Raw genomic sequence first — 19,158 nt, forward strand, 5'->3', positions numbered from 1 at the left:
CTACAAACAAATCACCTTATAGAGAGTTCAGCTACAAACAAATTACCCTGTAGAGAGATCAGCTAGAAACTAGACACAATGTAAGGAGTCCAGCTACAAACAAATTACCTTGTAGAGAGATCGGCTACAAACAAATCACCCTGCAGAGAGATCAGCTACACACAAATCAACTTGTATAGAGATCAGCTACAAACAAATCACCCTGTAGAGAGATCAGCTACAAACTAGACACAATGTAAGGAGTTCAGCTACAAGCAAATCACCCTGTAGAGAGTTCAGCTACAAACAAACCAACCTGTAGAGTGATCAGCTAGAAACAAATCACCCTGTAGAGAGTTCATCTACAAACAAATCAACCTGTAGAGCAATCAGCTAGAAACAAATCACCCTGAAGAGAGGTCAGCTACAAAAAATCATCTTGTAGAGAGATCAACTACAAACAAAACACTTTGCAGAGAGTTCAGCTACAAACAAATCAACTTTTAGAGTGATCAGCAACAAACAAATCAACTTGAAGAGAGATCAGCTACAAACAAATCAACCTGCAGAGAGATCAGCTACAAACAAATCAGCTTGTAGAGAGACCAGTTACACACAAATCAACCTGTAGAGAGATAAACTAGAAACAAATCACCTTATAGAGAGTTCAGCTACAAATAAATCACCTTATAGAGAGTTCAGCTACAAACAAATTACCCTGTAGAGAGATCGGCTACAAACAAATCAACCTGTAGAGAGATCAGCTAGAAACTAGACACAATGTAAGGAGTTCAGCTACAAGTAAATCAGCCTGTAGAGAGTTCAGCTAAAACAAATCAACCTGCAGAGAGATCAGCTACAAACAAATCACCTTATAGACAGTTCAGCTACAAACAAATTACCCTGTAGAGAGATCGACTACAAAATAATCAACCTGCAGAGAGATCAGCTACACTCAAATCAACTTGTAGAGAGATTAGCTACAACAAATCACCCTGTAGAGAGATCAGCTAGAAACTAGACACAATGTAAGCAGTTCAGCTACAAGCAAATCACCCTTTAGTGAGTTCAGCTACAAACAAATCAATCTGCAGTGAGATCACCTACAAAAAAGCACCTTGTACAGAGTTCAGCTACAAACAAATTACCTTGTAGAGAGATTGGCTACAAACAAATCAACCTGTAGAAAGATCAGCTACACACAAATCAACTTGTAGAGAGATCAGCTACAAACAAATCACCCTGTAGAGAGATCAGCTAGAAACTAGACACAATGTAAGGAGTTCAGCTACAAGTAAATCAGCCTGTAGAGAGTTCAGCTGAAACAAATCAACCTGCAGAGAGATCAGCTACAAACAAATCACCTTATAGAGAGTTCAGCTACAAACAAATTATACTGTAGAGAGATCGGCTACAGATTAATCAACCTGCAGAGAGATCAGCTACACACAAATCAACTTGTAGAGAGATTAGCTACAACAAATCACCCTGTAGAGAGATCAGCTAGAAACTAGACACAATGTAGGCAGTTCAGCTACAAGCAAATCACCCTTTAGTGAGTTCAGCTACAAACAAATCAATCTGCAGTGAGATCACCCACAAAAACGCACCTTGTACAGAGTTCAGTTACAAACAAATTACCCTGTAGAGAGATCAGGTAAAAGAATTCACCTTGTAGAGAGTTCAGCAACAAAGAAACCACCATGTAGAGAGTTCAGCTGCAAATAAATCACCCGGTAGAAAGATCAGCTAGAAGAAGTCACCTTGTAAAGAGTTCAGCTACAAAGAAACCATCATGTACAGAGTTCAGCTACAAAGAAACCACCATGTAGAGAGTTCAGCTACAAACAAATCGCCCTGTGGAGAGATCAATAGAAGAAGTTACCTTGCAGAGAGTTCAGCTACAAAGAAACCATCATGTAGAGAGTTCAGCTACAAACAAATCTCCCTGTAGAGAGATTAGCTAGAAGAAGTTACCTTGTAGAGAGTTCAGCTACAAAGAAACCATCATGTAGAGAGTTCAGCTACAAACAAATCTCCTGTAGAGAGATCAGCTAGAAGAAGTTACCTTGTAGAGAGTTCAGCTTCAAACAAATCACCCTGTAGAAAGATCAGCTAGAAGAGGTCAGCTTGTAGAGAGTTCAGCTACAAAAAAACCACCACATAAAGAGTTCAGCTGCAAATAAATCACTTGTAGAGAGTTCAGCTACAAATAAATCCCCCTGTAGAGGCATCAGCTAGAAGAAGTCAGCTTGTAGAGAGTTCAGCTACAAAGAAACCAACTTGTAGAGAGTTCACTTACAAACAAATCACCCTGTAGAGAGATCAGCTAGAAGAAGTTACCTTGTAGATAGTTCAGCCACAAACAATTCACCCTATAGAAAGATCAGCTAGAAAAAGTCACCTTGTAGAGTGTTCAGTTACAAAGAAACCATCATGTAGAGAGTTCAGCTGCTAACAAATCACTCTGTAGAGAGTTCAGCTACAAAGAAACCGCCATGTAGAGAGTTCAGCCTCACCTTGTAGAGAATTCAACTACAACAAATCACCCTGTAGAGAAGAAGTTACCTTGTAGAGAGTTCAGCTACAGAGAAACTATCATGTAGGGAGTTCAGCTACAAACATGTAGAGAGTTTAGCTGCAAACAAATCACCTGTAGAGAGTTCAGCTACAAAAAAATCGCCCTGTAGAGAGTTCAGCTAGACGAAGTCACCTTATAGAGAGTTCAGCTACAAAGAAACCATCATGTAGAGAGTTCAGCTACAAAGAAACCACCATGTAGAGAGTTTAGCTGCAAACAAATCACCCTGTAGAGAGACCAGCTAGAAGAGGTCACCTTGTAGAGAGTTCAGCTACAAAGAAACCATCCTGTATATAGTTCAGCTACATTTCAAGTCACCCAGTAGAGAGATCAGCTGCAAAAAAATATCCTGTGGGGAATAATGGGCATGTAATAAATATATGTATATAATTTGTATAATTACTAATAAAATCAAAAATATTGAAGTATTACAAATCTTCTTTAAGTTCTTTTCTTCTTCCTGTGGAAAAGAAAAAAACACATGGGTTAAAAAAAGCCCCAAAGCCATCCATAGGCCGGCTTGGCAGTATACAAATACAAAAAGAAGTGATATCTAATCAAAAACAGCCAAGCTGTAAAAAAAGGTGCGGCCCCCAAAAAGGCCATGGTGAAAAAAGATGTGAAATCCAAAGTGGCGGCCAAGAAATGGCTGTGATGGTAGGTTAATGGTTACATTTTAATAACCACAATTCAGGTGAATTTTGTGCCACTTGGTCTTGGCACCAAATTCACCTGAATTGTCGTTATTAAAATTTAACCATTAACCTACCATCACAGCCATTTCTTGGCCGCCACCTTGGATTTCACATCTTTTTTCACCATGGCCTTTTTGGGGGCCGCACCTTTTTTTACAGCTTGGCTGTTTTTGATTAGATAGAACTAACTGTAACATTTGCAAGATAAACATATACATACTCTTCATTGTAGGTTTAAATTTAGGTTGGATGTATACCACAAGCAAAAGCTACTCTTGTGTATCAGGTTTTAAATGCATTTTGCTGCTGCTTTACAGTTGAGACAAGTGGCACTACATAGAAACCGTAAAACCTCCCAGTTTACTTTGCGGTTGGTTTGTTTACCACACTACACCATCAACACATAACTTAATTAAATATCAAGTACCATATGTCTGGCCTCCCCCACATCATTATACTAAGTGGTGCAACCATCAATATAACTGATTGGCTATATCATATCACCACCTTGTTATATCGATACTATCAATGTATCGATATATCGTGGCTACACTAAATCTTATGTGTGTATGTTTGTTACGATGAATGGAGAAGTCCAGAAATATTATTGAAAATTCTGTTTAGTGCCCATCTGTTTCTAGAGTGTTTTAAGGTTGTTTTCTAAGACCTAAATGAGTAAACTTCCTTGTAGAAATGTTATTTTACACAATGTGTAATGTGAGTGTGGTGAAGCCATGCCTGTTCTTCTTGCTACTGTGGCGCCACTGAAGGCACAACTTGTGACAACTTGTTCCCATCGTATAAATCCACACAAGCTGCTTCTTCTACACACGTGTTCTTTACACTGCTGTAACACCATATGCACTGGCTACTAACCCAGCTTGACATTGTTAATCACTTCCATTTCCCATGCAGCTGTGCCAGATCTAAGTCTAACTTGTGATAGGAAATGGTGCAAGCTTTGATTTATTCAACACTTCGACAAAAGCACCTTTAGTCTTCCATGGTTATTTTAACATTGTGTGATGATTTCAGTATGACATATAACTCTTTCCACAATGACTCCACCTATTGCCCATATAAAATGCATGCATTTTCTAAGTTGGTTAGAGACCATGCCCTCAGATCTTAGTGGATTTTAAAACCTTGTTAGGTCTCTAACCTATACTTCTCTGTAGCACTGTACTTATACAGTAATATTTATAGTGGATTGCCAAAGTTTCAACCAATTACACATGTTAATAGTTTTAGAGTTATTAGCGCAAGACAGTTGGAACAGCAAGAAATTCAATTGTACAGAACTATACAAGTGAATTTTATTTTTACTGCATCATAAACAACTCAGTCAAGTGCCTTTAATTCACATGCCTTTACAGTACGGACACTGAACAAAGATATTCTTACTCTCCACAAGCAGGCAATAAGGGAGTTTAGTATAAGCGTCTAGGAATGCAATTAACGTTAATTGCATATTGCACAACCACTGGATGCTCTGGATGCCCATAAAAATGTATTGAAGCCATTGAGAAAACAATGATAACCGACAATAAAACCTCCGTTGCTTACAAAGTATATGGTATGTTCCAATTTTCTGTACATAGATAGGAACTTCATTGATTTCTCTTTAGTTTCGTGGTTGCCTGCTGTTAATAGGATAAAGGGTTAGCGACTTATGGAGCCGTAAAGTTAAAGGTTTTATAATACAACGCTTTCCAAGCCTGATACTTCTGAGTTTCTACTGGAAAACCGCTCAGAACTGATTGGCAAAGCTTGGTAATAGATAATTTCATTGATTCCATGGATTATGAGCGCTACAATCGACCAGATGGGCCGACAAGCAAACATGAAGTTTAGCAAACACTATCCAGGTGATCCTAATGCTTGTTCTTGTGTTTTTCTTCAATCAAAACATAGAAACAAGCATCTGCTTCCTTTCCTCGATATCAGAACACTTTTTTGCCAGGCGGTTTCAACTTCAGAAGCTTGTAACTAGCTAACCACATACCCTGCAGACAACCACTAAAACGTGTAGAAATCAATGTAGTTTCAGGTGCTGTTTACAAGACTAGCGCATCTCCTTTTGCGGATAACCAAGGTTTTAGTGTCCGTGGTCATCCGTTTCCCAATGGTTTCTGTACATTTTTATGGCTAACCACAGCATCCAGTGGTTGCGCAACAGCTATTAACAGACCAATTAAAATATTTCCGCTTATACTAAACTCCTCTATTCCTTAACTTGAGGTGATTAAAACATTCAGAATTTTATGTGGGATGCATTTTTTACCCATGCAGTGTATTTATGCACTTTTTTTTGTAGCAAAATGAAATTGCAAACATATGGCAGGTTTTCACTTTCCCGGTCATAAATATTACGATAGATTGCTGTAATATGAGCAATAGAAAAGTCATGTATGTGAGGTACACTACACACAGAACTCACACACCACATGTACGCACAACACACACACACAGACACACACACATCACAAACACAGACCACTATTACTGCTCTATACACTGGTAGGTCACTGGTACAGCTCCCATTGATCGTTCAGTGGTAGAGTTCTTCATGCAGTTGGATGTACCCATCTATGAGATGTATGGAATGTCTGAATGTACTGGACCACACACTGTGTCCCTTCTTTGTAAGTTATCATCTCCATTATGATTGGATTGTCTACACATTGTATGGTATTGTGAATGTGTTTGTGTGTAGTGTGTGCATATGTACACATCCTAACTACACATACATGCTATAAACATGTGTGCACATACTGTACCTACAGTACCCATTATGATCAAGACACACAATAGTGTGTTGTACAGCCAAGCACAACTGGTGTGGGTGTGCGGCAGACAAGTGTGTATTTACAGGTGCCATTTTGATGTGTCTGTAGCTCGGAAATTAACCATTTTTGCTGTGGAAGCTCTCTCAGGGCAGGGCACCTCCCATTCCAAATTTAAGGTGAACCCTGTGCACCTTGTGCACCTTCAAAGTTTGTCTTATTTTCTTTGTATTTTTCTTCTCTGATTTGTCCTTTTTTTTTGCACACTTTGAAAAATAACTTGTGTGTGCCTTGGTTGATGTACCTCAATTTTGGAGGGCAGTAAGAGCATAATACAGTGCATTATACAGTGCATTTACAGTCGTGACTGAATAGCTTGAAAATCGGTTTATACATGAAGTAATTATTGTAGTGCAACCCTAGAGGAGGTTTGGACACACACACGTGACCACATACATTTTGTATTGAAAGCATTCACGAAAGTTTTCACAAATACCATTCGAGAGTTCACTTCAAGTTTAGTCTATTCAGCCGTTCAACCCCACTACTCCAGGCACGTAAATTGCTCTTGAAATCTATGTAATGGGGATCACGTATGTAAGCATTTGCTGGGTGGAATCCATGTGTAATACTATAGGAACACCTTATATACATGTATTTAAGCACAATAATTGTTGAAGAAAGCAATATGCATGCTAACAAAGCCTCTCAGGGTATTGAAAAAGAAGAGCAGACGCCGCTAGCAGGGCCTCACAGAGAATCGAAGAGAATTAGAAACTCTCACTCCCGCCTTGCAATAGGAATTTGCTGTTCATCTTAAGAAGCACAATGTAACATGGTGTGGATATTGCTAAACATTTCTTCTATCACTTACTCTTCATCACATATTAGAAATATGCAATTAACAGTAATAAATTTCAGAAGTGCTTACATTGTGTCCAGCCTCCTCTGGTACAACCCTTTTTGGTTTGAAAAAATAATTGAGATGATGGTCATGGAGTTATACCAAAAACGTTGACCATATGTAATAGAGTTGTACTGATATTAATTAGCTGTTTTTACTATAGTCAGAAATCGGTTGTAATGGGCTATGGCCAGCAGATTATTAGTCTATTCAGCTTCGCAGCAGCAGCAGTACCACTGGAGGGCTGGTGTCAAAGGCTCTGGTATGTACTGAGATAGTTTGTTTATGTTTTGTGGTAACTACCAGTGATAGTTCAGGCTATAGCCCACTTGCGTGACTAGCAACTTTGAGTTGAGGTAAGTGAACAATTTCACAACATTGGCTTTACTAGCTGCACTTTTAGTGGAGTATGCACAAGTATAACTTGTGGAGTCCTACAATCGGGTGTCGATTAAGTATCGGTAAAACAGAGTAAAAATATATCGTATATCGGTTTTCCCTAAAAAGTGGGAATCGGTACAACTCTAATATGTAACAGGGGCGATTTAGTTTCACAAAAAAAAATAAAATGAAATTGTTGCTACTCCTGCCAGACAAGCCACTGAAGGAATTGAGCTGAAATTTGTGATGTAGTGGATTAATTATTGTAGAAGGTTGTTGTTAAGAAGAAATCGGATTAAAATTGAGTTATAGAAAACTGACTACACTACATACTGTATATACTCTAATAATACAGTCTCTCTATTAGAGCATTCAGCTACATTACAAGTCACCCAGGAGAGAGTTCAGTTGCTGTACATCAAGTCACCCTGTAGAAAGTTCAGCTATTTGTACTTTAAAAGTCTCCCAGTAGAGAGTTCAACCAGAGGAGTTTGGCTATGTAACAAGCGATTTAGTAAAGAGTTTAGCAATGTACGAAGTCTCAGAGTTCATGTGATAATTTAATCTAAGTAGACATGTAAATGTCCTTATTTTTTGCCATTCCAGATCTGTAGTAAAGAAAAAAGACAAAGCCCCAAAGCCGGCTGTAGGCTGACTGTGGCTTGCAATAACAAAAAGAAGTGATAGCTATCTATTCCAAAACAGCCAAGAGAGTACAGCCTGCAAAAAATGCTAGGGTGAAAAAAAATGTATTCAAAGGTGGCTACCCATAGCTGTAATGATGTTAATGTCAATCGTTTGTGATGTAATAAAAGTGACGCGCGCTGCCAAAAAATACCGCCTTTAAAAACCAGCTTAGAAACTTCTTACATGACGAAAATCACCTTTATGGAACAATATTAGTCCATCTAACATCAAATGTAGCATTAAATTCAAGAAAATGCTTGCTGATGGCCAGATATAGAATTTTTATTTTAAATCATCAAAGCTCGAAATTTTGTCTCACTCACTCACTGACCACAGTCGCAAGCCTAGAGCCCAAACGAAGTAGCGCACGGTCACCATTTTACGCCACAACAACAGACTCACCGGTGGGATGTGCCTTTTGGGGTTCTTGTCCTTTCTTTTTATCTTCAATTAGGTTGCTTGTCGTCTTCTTCATCCAACGAAACCATATCGAGGTGCTAATTTTCCATATCAACGCTTCCTTTAAGCAGCATAATAGATGCCACAAAATTATTAAGACGCTTAGACTACGCTACTGTACGGAGATACCGGTACTCCACGATAGGTCACAAGCAGAGGCGTAGCTAAGGGGGAGGCGTAGCTAAGGGGGGGCAGGGGGGAGCATTTGCCCCCCCCCCCCATCATTAAATGATTTTTTTAAAACCTTCGTCACAAGTTTACCAGTATTAAACTGACACGCAAATGACTGTAAATGTGACCGGATTTGCGAAAAGGTACCTTTTCCACACATTTTACATACCAGCAAACAAAACGACGTAACACTTGATTCCTTGTATTGCTTAAGTTGCTCTTAGTTTCAAAATACACCCAGATACTTTTGCTGCACTCATAGAAAATTTCGTGCAATTATATGCAATGATAAAAAAGTTATGAAGTTTTAAATGTCAAAAAATGGGTCAAATTTTGTGTGTGAAAAAGGTACCTTTTTGCAAATCCGGTCACAAATTATGTACACTACTACGCAGTATCACCAGGGGTTGCTAGTGAATGCGCACACACAACATTCAACTCGCTCGTGAATCTATCAAACGAAAATATTAGACATACTTTTATATTTAGCCTAGATCACTCGCGTGATAGAACATTTTTGAATCTAAAAAGAGTGACCCGCTTCTCCGCAGCAGGAGTCACAACTCACAAGTGACAAAGGAGACCAGATGACGCTACGAACCTGCTGCCTACGAGGTGATAAAGTGTTAGCTAAATAAATGTACTAAGTTTATTTTATCGAATCGATCACACTGGACCTTTGTACGTACGGAAGTGCAGTCTGTTTTTACTTTGTCAGTCAGTCAGGTGGATCAGTCAAGCTTACAAGTTCTGCTAGCAAGACAGGTGGGATTTCGTGCAATACATGGCATTTGAATTTCGCCGAGTGAAGTGAGTGAACACATCACCCTGTCAGCAGTGTGCTAGGACTACAGCACAGGCTGTGGCTAACGTAAAGTAACTTGTATTTGCACTGAAGTGTTAGCTCTACCGGACTGGATGAATTTGTTGGAGTACAGTTGTGGCACGTGCGATGATGCTCGACGAATGAGCCATATCCACAATGACGTTTTATGACATCACGAGAATAAAAATGGCCGCGATAGTTGGGGGCACTGCTTGAAGTATCTTAGTTTACTAGAGTGGTATATCCCCAGTATATGGAACAGTTAATTGTTTGTTATTTTAGTAGTTTTTCAGTAAACCTGCATTCACTGATGTTTTACTGAGAGTTTAAAACTTAGTAAAATAATTATGTTCCATATACTTAAGTTTACTGACACTTTACTATCAGTATAACTACAGTAAGGCATCTTAACAAATTAGTAAACTAAGAACCTTCAAGCAGTGGAGACTGTTATACAGGCTTCTATGGAGATAAATTTTCGATCGCTCATATTTCAGCTAGGCATGGAGATATCGACCATTAACCGACAGGTATAGTTATAAAGTAACAAAAGCTATTGAAAACATACGCTATTTAGAAAAAAATTTGAAACGCGACAAAACTCGTTTATCGTAATGTCTTATATAAAACTTGACTGCACCTTTTGTTTAGAACTCGATATCTTCTTTCCTGGCTGAAATATGAGCAATCAAAAATTTTTCTCCATAGGTGCTTGCATAACAGTCCCCCAACTATCGCGGCCATTTTTATTCTCGTGATGTCATAAAACATCATTGTGGATAAGGCTCATATAGTTAACGGCTCGATTGGAAGCAGTCAGTACTGAAATAGTTATGTAGCTAGTTCTTTAAGCTGTAATAATACAACACCGTATGTTGGCTAGCCCACCATTGGGTCATTAGCCTTTTTTTTGCAATCATGAATGATTTTGAGTGTTTCGTGGGGGCATGCCTGCCTCTCCATCACCTTCTGGCTAGCTACGCCCCTGGTCACAAGATCACGCTCATTCTTTATTCTACTATTATCAATCTATCAATCAAGACCACGATGACCATGCCCCTTTTCGCTAGCTCTATTTGTAACTACACACCTTGTAGGCTGATTCGTGATGCTCTAGTCACAGTTTAATAATCGATCGAAACCACAATGACCATTCCCCTTTTTGGGCAAGCACACATCTTTGCAGGCTGACTCGAAATTCTCTAATACAGCAGTCACCCTAATAAAACAGTCACATGTTTATAGCTAGCTGTATGCTTTAACAAAAAAAACTAAACAAACTGGTATAATAAAAATTATAAATTTAAAAATGAAATAGAGTTCCAAGCGATAAAAAGTAATGAAACAAGATATGAACAATGGTAGTTATTACAGCATAGCTCAGTGTTAAATCCCTACTTTGGCTTGGTATAAAAATTATTTTGTGTTCATTGCCAAAGTAGGGATTTTCCGCTGAGCTATGCTGTAATAGCTACTATTGCTTCATATCTTGTTTTACTACTTTTTATCACTTGGAACCCTACTTCATTTTTAAATTTATAATTTTTAATATACTATATAATATAGGTTAGCGGCATTGGTAAATATGTAGTTATTGTTTGTTTGTGATCCACTTTATACACTCCTGTGTACCTGTAGCTGCTTACAAGTTGGGTAGTGCTGGTAAGGCCATGGCTGGTGTGGAGATGAAGATTGATAGTCCTAATGAGTGAGTGTGTATGTGTAGTGTATTACAATTACACTGAATCCTCGACTATCTGAATCCTTTGTTCTCAGGAAATGTTAAAAGTGTTCAGATAAGTGAATTGTTCGGATAACTGAAGCCCATTCATTTATACACAAAGTTCTGTTGAAATACTCCAACAGAACAGTCCATTATGCAGGTATATAGCCATATTGTGCGGCCAAGTACAGCCAGTGTGGGAGCACTGGCGACGTACTCATTTTATGGAAGCAGAAAATGTCGTTTTCATGTATTCGTTGTAGCCTCTTTGCAGGTGAGACTTAGCCTTAAATATGCAATGATAGTGGAGCTCATGTAGACGTTTATGCTTCAGGATTCTTGGGAGGTAAGCAAACATCTGAAGGCATTTTTTAATGTCAAAGTTAAGGTTATTGCACCTTCACATTGTGGCCTGAGTACCCAAGTATCCTCACTGTAGTTTATTGACGTTTTGAACGTGAGAAACAACGGAAGTATGAACAACATAGCTTCTTTTACCCCACTTGCATTTTCAACATTAAGAAGTGGTATGGGTCGTGCTGCTCAGTATCAAGACACACGGTAGTGTGTCGTGCGGCCCAAGAAGCCGGCGCGTAACACCCGTGAGTATAATGACAGGAAGAAAGAAAACGCAATTTTCGCACCTCCGTAGCTCTGTGCTTCCTTGATGAAACAAGACGATTTTTGCTGTGGACATGCCCCCCAACTGCAGCACTCTACATTCCAAATTTGAGCAAAATCGCTTCGCGCGTTCCCGAGATATGCGACTTCAAAAATTGGCTGAGTTTCTTCGTTTTTTTTTTCTTCTTATTTTTCTTTTTCTTGTCGCACACTTACAAAAACTGCTATAAAACTCGAACGCGTTATCCGATTGCCTTGAAATTTGGCACACAGAAGGGGGGTATAAAGGCGCATCTCGGTACCAACTTTAGCTGGAATACCATAAACAGACAAAGAGTTATGAGCGATTATGCACGAAAAATAACACCAATATGTTGTCACGCCTACAGGGTAAACCGCGTATGGGAAGAAGCTGAAAATCGGTGGGTGAATAGGTTAACTATTGAACCTCAAACCTTTTGTGGTTTGAAAGAAATCGAGCTAAAAACCAGGAAGATACAGCGAAAAAATCAACAGTGTGTAACAATTACGCAATCGAGATTAGCTAATTTTTAATATTTTTATTTTATTATTATTATTATTATTATGCTTGCCACGCCTACCAGATAAACCACTTGGGGTAATGCTTTCAAAATCGCTGTACAGATGGAGTTATCATCTTAGAAAGGCTCTTCAATGGTGTAGAAGAATCAGACTTAAAGCCACGGAGTTATAACACGAAATCCAACTTGGTGTAGCAAGTGCGAGATCGAGATACTCTAATAGAGCAGTCATCCTAATAGAGCAGTCACTCTGAACAGAATTCAAGAGATCAGGTAGAAATAAGTAACCTGTATAGAGATCAGCTACAAACAAATCACCCTGTAGAGAGTTCAGTTACAAACAATTCACCTTGTTAAAACATCAGTTAGAAGAAGATTTCTTGTAGAGAGTTCAGATACAAACAAATCACCCTGTTGAAAGATCAGCTAGAAGATGTCACCTTGTAGATAGTTCAGTTACAAAGAAACCACCATGTAGAGAATTCAGCTACAAACTAGTGACCCTGTAGATACATCAGCTAGAAGAAGTTACCTTGCAGAGAGTTCAGCTACAAAGAAACCATTCTGTAAAGAGCTCAGCTGCAAACAAATCACCTATACAGAATTCAGCTACAAACAAATCACCCTGTAGAGAGATCAGCTAGAAGAAGTTACCTTGTAGATAGTTCAGCTACAAACAAATCATCCTGTAGAGAGATCAGCTAGAAGAAGTTACCTTGTAGATAGTTCAGCTACAAACAATTCACCCTGTACAGAGCTCAGTTAAAAGAGGTTTCCTTGTAAAAAGTTCAGCTACAAACAAATCACCCTGTAGAGAGATAAGTAAGAAGAAGTTACCTTGTAGATCGTTCTGCTACAAACAATTCACCCTGTAAAGAGATCAGCTAGAAGAAGTTACCTTGTAGAGAGTTCAGCTACAAAGAAACCATCATGTAGAGAATTCAGCCGCAAACAAATCATGTATAGAGAGTTCAGCTACAAACATATCTCCCTGTAGAGAGATCAGCTAGAAGAAGTTTCCTTGTAGAGAGTTCTGCTACAAACAAATCACCCTGTAGAAAGATCAGCTAGAAGAAATCACCTCGTAGAGAGTTCAGCTTCAAAGAAACAATCATGTGAGAGTTCAGGTACAAACAAATTGTCCTGTAGAGAGATCAGCTAGAAGAAGTTACCTTGTAGAGAGTTCAGCTACAAAGAAACCATCATGTAGATAGTTCAGGTACAAACAAATCACCCTATAGAAAGATCAGCTATAGAAGAAATCACCTTGTAGAGAGTTCAGCTACAAAGAATCTATCGTGTAGAGAGTTTAACTACAAACAAATCACCCTGTAGAAAGATCAGCTATAGAAGAAATCACCTTGTAGAGAGTTCAGCTACAAAGAAACCATCATGTAGAGAGTTCAGCTACAAACAAATCGGCCTGTAGAGAGATCAGCTAGAAGAAATTACCTTGTAGAGAGTTCAGCTACAAAGAAACAATCATGTAGAGAGTTCAGCTGCAAACAAATCACCTGTAGAGAGTTCAGCTAGAAACAAGTCACCCTGTAGAGAGATCAGCTAGAAACAAGTCACCTTGTAGAGAGTTCAGCTAGAAGAAGTAACATTGTAGAGCTACAAAGAAGCTACCATGTAGAGTTCAGCTGCAAACAAATCACCCTGTAGAGAACTCAGCTACAAACAAATCGCCCTGTAGAAAGATTAGCTAGAAGAAGTTACCTTATAGGGAGTTCAGCTATGAACAGATCACCCTGTAGAGAGTTCAGCTACAAACAAATCACCCTGTAGAGAGTTAAGTTACAAAGAAACCACCATGTAGAGAGTTCAGCTGCAAAAAAAATCAATCACTCTGTAGAGAGTTCAGCTAGAAGAAGTCACCTTGTAGAGAGTTAAGCTGCAAATAAATCACCCTGTAGAGAATTCAGCTACAAACAAATCACCCTGTAGAAAGATCAGCTAGAAGAAGTTACCTTGTAGAGAGTTCAGCTACAAAGAAACCACCATGTAGAGAGTTCAGCTGCAAACAAATCACCTGTAGAGAGTTCAGCTAGAAACAAGTCACCCTGTAGAGAGATCAGCTAAAAACAAGTCACCCTGTAGAGAGTTCAGCTAGAAGAAGTCACATTGTAGAGAGTTCAGCTACAAAGAAACTACCACGTAGAGAATCCAGCTGCAAACAAATCATCCTGTAGAGAGTTCAGCTAGAAGAAGTCACCTTTTAGAGAGTTCAGCTACAAAGCAAATACCATGTAAAGAGTTCAGCTGCAAAAAACTCAATCACCTTGTAGAAAGATCGGCTAGAAGAAGTTACCTTGTAGAGAGTTCAGCTACAAAGAAACCACCATGTAGAGAGTTCAGCTGCAAACAAATCACCTGTAGAGAGTTCAGCTAGAAACAAGTCACCCTGTAGAGAGTTCAGCTAGAAGAAGTCACATTGTAGAGAGTTCAGCTACAATGAAACTCCCATGTAGAGAGTTCAGCTGCAAACAAATCACCCTGTAGAGAACTCAGCTACAAACAAATATGCAGTGAAAAAGATCAGCTAGAAGAAGTTACCTTGTAGAGAGTTCAGCTACAACGAAACCACCATGTAGAGAGTTCAGCTACAAACAAATCACCTGTAGAGAGTTCAGCTAGAAACAAGTCACCCTGTAGAGAGATCAGCTAGAAACAAGTCACCTTGTAGAGAGTTCAGCTAGAAGAAGTCACATTGTAGAGAGTTCAGCTACAAAGAAACCACCATTTAGAGAGTTCAGCTGCAAACAAATCACCCAGTAGAAAGTTCAGCTATGAACAGATCACCCTGTTGAGAGTTCAGTTAGAAACAAGGAATCCTGTAGAGAAATCACCTAGAAGTATCGCCTTGTAGAGTTCAGCTACAAACAAATCACCTGTAGAGAGTTCAGCTACAAACAAATCACCCTGTAGAGAGATCAGCTAGAAGAAGTTACCTTGTAGGGATTTCAGCTACAAACAAATCACCCTGTAGAGAGTTCAGCTACAAAGAAACTATTCTGTAAAGAGCTCAGCTGCAAACAAATCACTTGTACAGAATTCAGCTACAAACAAATTGCCCTGTAGAGAGATCAGCTAGAAGAAATTACCTTGTAGATAGTTCAGCTACAAACAAATCACCCTGTAGAAAGATCAGTTAGAAGAAGTTACCTTGGAGAAAGTTCAGCTACAAAGAAACCATTTTGTAAAGAGCTCAGCTGCAAACAATCACCTGTACAGAATTCAACTACAAACAAATCACCCTGTAGAGATCAGCTATAAGAAGTTACCTTGTAGATAGTTCAGCTACAAACAAATCTCCCTGTAGAGAGATCAGCTAGAAGAAATTACCTTGTAGAGAGTTCAGCTACAAAGAAACCACCATGTAGAGAGTTCAGCTGCAAAGAAATCACCCTGTAGAAAATTCTGCCAGAAACAAATTGCCCTGTAGAAAGATCAGTTAGAAGAAGTTACCTTTTAGAGAGTTCAGCTACAAAGAAACCATTCTGTAAAGAGCTCAGCTGCAAACAAATCACCTATACAAAATTCAGCTACAAACACATCACCCTGTAGAGAGATCAGCTAGAAGAAGTTACCTTGTAGATCGTTCAGCTACAAACAATTCACCTAGTAGAGAGAGCAATTAGAAGAAGTCACCTTGTAGAGTGTTCAGTTACAAAGAAACCACCATGGAGATTTCTGTAATCAATATATGTGACCGGATTTGCGAAAAGGGGTCTTCCACACACATCCAATTCCGTAAATGTTGGAGACCATAACTCAGTGTTTAAGTAACATATTAACCTGAACATTTCACCATGTATTCAGCTATAGTGGTGCTCACCACTGCCCACATATCAAGGCAATAGCTCTTTCCAATCTGAAGTTATCAATTGTCAAAGTTGGCAAATTGGACCCCTTTTCGCAAATCCGGTCACATATGTATTATACAGTATATATAATTTGTACATTTACTGATAAAATATTTAAAGTACATCTACTTCATCTTTTCTTCTTCCTGTAGTAAAGAAAAAAAACATAGGTTAAAAAAGTCCCAAAGCTGGCCATAGGCCGGCTTTGGGATATACAAATACAAAAAGAAATGAAATCTAATCCAAAACAGCCAAGCTGTAAAAAAAGTGTGCGGCCCTCAGAAAGGCTATGGTGAAAAAAGATGTGAAATCCAAGGTGGCGGCCAAGAAATGGCTGTGATGGTAAGTTAGTGGTAAAAATTTTAATAACGACAATTCAGGTGAATTTTTGTGAAGCGGCACAAAAATTCACCTGAATTGTCATTATTAAAATTTTTACCACTAACCTACCATCACAGTGATTTCTTGGCCGCCACCTTGGATTTCACATCTTTTTTCACCATAGCCTTTCTGAGGGCCGCACACTTTTTTTACAGCTTGGCTGTTTTGGATTAGATTGTATTTTACAGAAGACTTGCTCTCCTTGTCTCTCTTCAGAAGGAGTACTGTCATATAATTCTGTAATGTCAAGGGTGCTGGTAAGGGGTGCTGGTAAGGGTTGCTGGTAACCCTGGGAATAATAAATCAAAATAAAAAAGTTTTCATGTATCCATAGCTCCATAGTGCTTGAAAGGTATAATTAACCATCTCTGCAGTGGAAGCTTCCTCAGGGTAGGGCATCTCCAATTCCTAGTTTGAGTCAGATCTACCCAGCTATGATTGGGGTATATGCACCTTCAAAATGAGTTCTTCATATAGCCACACAGTCTTCGATGATTCCTGTAGTAAAGGGAGAAAAGTTAAAAAGAATTATCAAGGTCAACCATAGGCTGGCCTTGGAACTTGCAATTTGTTGGCCACCACATTTGATTTCACAACTTTTTCACCCCAGCTTTTTAAGGCCGCACCTTTTTTTACAGCTTGGCTGTTTTTGTGCGGATGATATAAACATGCACAATATTGGAGCTACAGAAATGAGGTAAAGATTTTCAAACTTTCCATTAGCATGATGTATAGTTCAATTTGTGTTGCTTCTCTGAGTAATGGCACAATTAAAACTTGCATAATTTTACTTTGTGGCATGCATAATTAATTTTATGAAGTATTTAAAATTTCGTTTTTCTCAAAATGCATGCTTGTGCAAACTAGGAAGGTTTTTGCTGAGACAGTCACAAATACATGAACACATTTTAAGAGTTCCAACACAAACAGTAGAAATATGCTGCATTTGGAGTGTGCAGTAATTTCTTACTTTATGGACTAGATCTATGTATGTAGTTGAAGTCATGTTAACTATCTTATACTCTAAATGGTAATTAGACATCAAAACTGGGTTCTATGGAATTTAGAAACCCAAAAGGCTCGTGCACAAGTGAAGCGAGGGCGCCACTACAGGGCCTGAGGGTTTCAATGTTGACTAATTTATACCACAGCTCATTGTTGTACCTTCATTGCTGCTTGTTGTACAGTACCTTCATTGCTGCTTGTTGTACAGTACCTTCATAGCTGCCTGCGACACAACAAAGGTGGCATTAACAGGCCCAATACACCTCCCTGTAACTTGTAATGGGTGTTACAACACCTTGCTATCCAGTTAAATGCCCATGCGTTGCTGTGTTTTGTATCACCCCAGCGACAGGGATCTATTGAGACATGAACAAGGGATCTACAGGATTTAGATACTTAATGAAATTCGAGTATTTCACCTTGCTGTGGTCTAAAGTTTGGTCATTATCCTACAGTTTGTCAATTGTCACTGACTAAAATTCCTATTTCATTGCTATAACAATATTTTACTGCAAGTACTCTTAATTGTACAGGGTGTGTATGGTGATTTTAAAATCAGTACACAATGTTAATATAGGCCGTGCCTTATTATGCTTTAGCTAATACCGGCTCCCATTTTTATAACTATATAGGCAATAGACTAGACATGTACAGTTGTAGTGACTGTATTGTACACATACTATTTGTTCAGGTTTCCTAACCATCACTGGACGTACACAGTTAAAAAGGGGGAGTTCAATAAACACCCTGTATCATTGCTTTCAGTTACTCCCCAGTGTTATAGTTACTCCCTAGGAGTTCAAGTAACACCCCATGGGGTGTTTAATAAACTTAACAAATATTAATGCTTGCTTTTACTCCCTCGATGGTGTCTTGTTAATCCTTAAAGAGGTGTTTGGTAAACTTCTACAAGCATGTGGCTTACTTACACTTTATATGGGGTGTTTCACTAAGCTTTCAAAGGGTGTATTTTAAGTTACTGTATCATAAATTTGCCTGGCATTAAATTAACATGTTCATTGCACACTATTAATACAAAGCTGAGTTTGTTAATATGGTCAATAGTTCAGATAGTCAGTTGGAAGGTGAAATAGGTGCTTTCTTGTGAGTAGTTAAAATTTTATGATTCCAAGACGCTTTTCTACCTATATAGCTTTCACCTCTACCACCACTATGCATTATAATATTCTATTAATATATAGCCCAAGTAAGCAATACCAATCAGGCAGCTAAGTATCAAACACAGGTTTCACCAACTACATAAGAATGTAATGAATTGTAACTGTTTACTTTGCATATGTGTGACATTATAATTGTGTTTACTGTGTTCACCCTGTATTATCATTAGTTCAATTATACTTTGCACCTACAGACTGTTTTGTATCACACCCGCATGACACCTTAGGATTATGGTTGTGTACCATATGTTGTTTTGGTATTTTTGTAGGGTTTATTATGTCTGCATGTACTTAGGTCACTGATCATGCTCTTTATTTTTGTATTAAGTGTAACTCTTACACATACATGAGTCACTATAGCCTTGTAACTTTT

General features: G+C 38.6%; 2 protein-coding genes across 3 annotated transcripts in view; both read left to right on the forward strand.

The window, feature by feature from the left end:
- Positions 1-19,158, forward strand: part of LOC136253055 (long-chain-fatty-acid--CoA ligase ACSBG2-like) — a 193,263-nt gene that overhangs the window by 166,991 nt on the left and 7,114 nt on the right. The window contains exon 16 of one of the 2 annotated variants that reach the window (XM_066045641.1): positions 18,299-18,319. In XM_066045641.1, the coding sequence (XP_065901713.1) occupies positions 18,299-18,319 (21 nt within the window). The remainder of the gene's footprint in view (positions 1-18,298; positions 18,320-19,158) is intronic. The other variant, XM_066045644.1, reaches the window with a different exon arrangement.
- Positions 1-19,158, forward strand: part of LOC136253064 (long-chain-fatty-acid--CoA ligase ACSBG2-like) — a 205,277-nt gene that overhangs the window by 27,245 nt on the left and 158,874 nt on the right. Inside the window, exons 10-11 of the mRNA XM_066045671.1 lie at positions 5,780-5,900; positions 11,108-11,177. Of these exons, the coding sequence (XP_065901743.1) occupies positions 5,780-5,900; positions 11,108-11,177 (191 nt within the window). The remainder of the gene's footprint in view (positions 1-5,779; positions 5,901-11,107; positions 11,178-19,158) is intronic.

The sequence above is a fragment of the Dysidea avara genome, chromosome 4 (assembly GCF_963678975.1).
Source record: "Dysidea avara chromosome 4, odDysAvar1.4, whole genome shotgun sequence".
NCBI lineage: Eukaryota > Metazoa > Porifera > Demospongiae > Dictyoceratida > Dysideidae > Dysidea > Dysidea avara.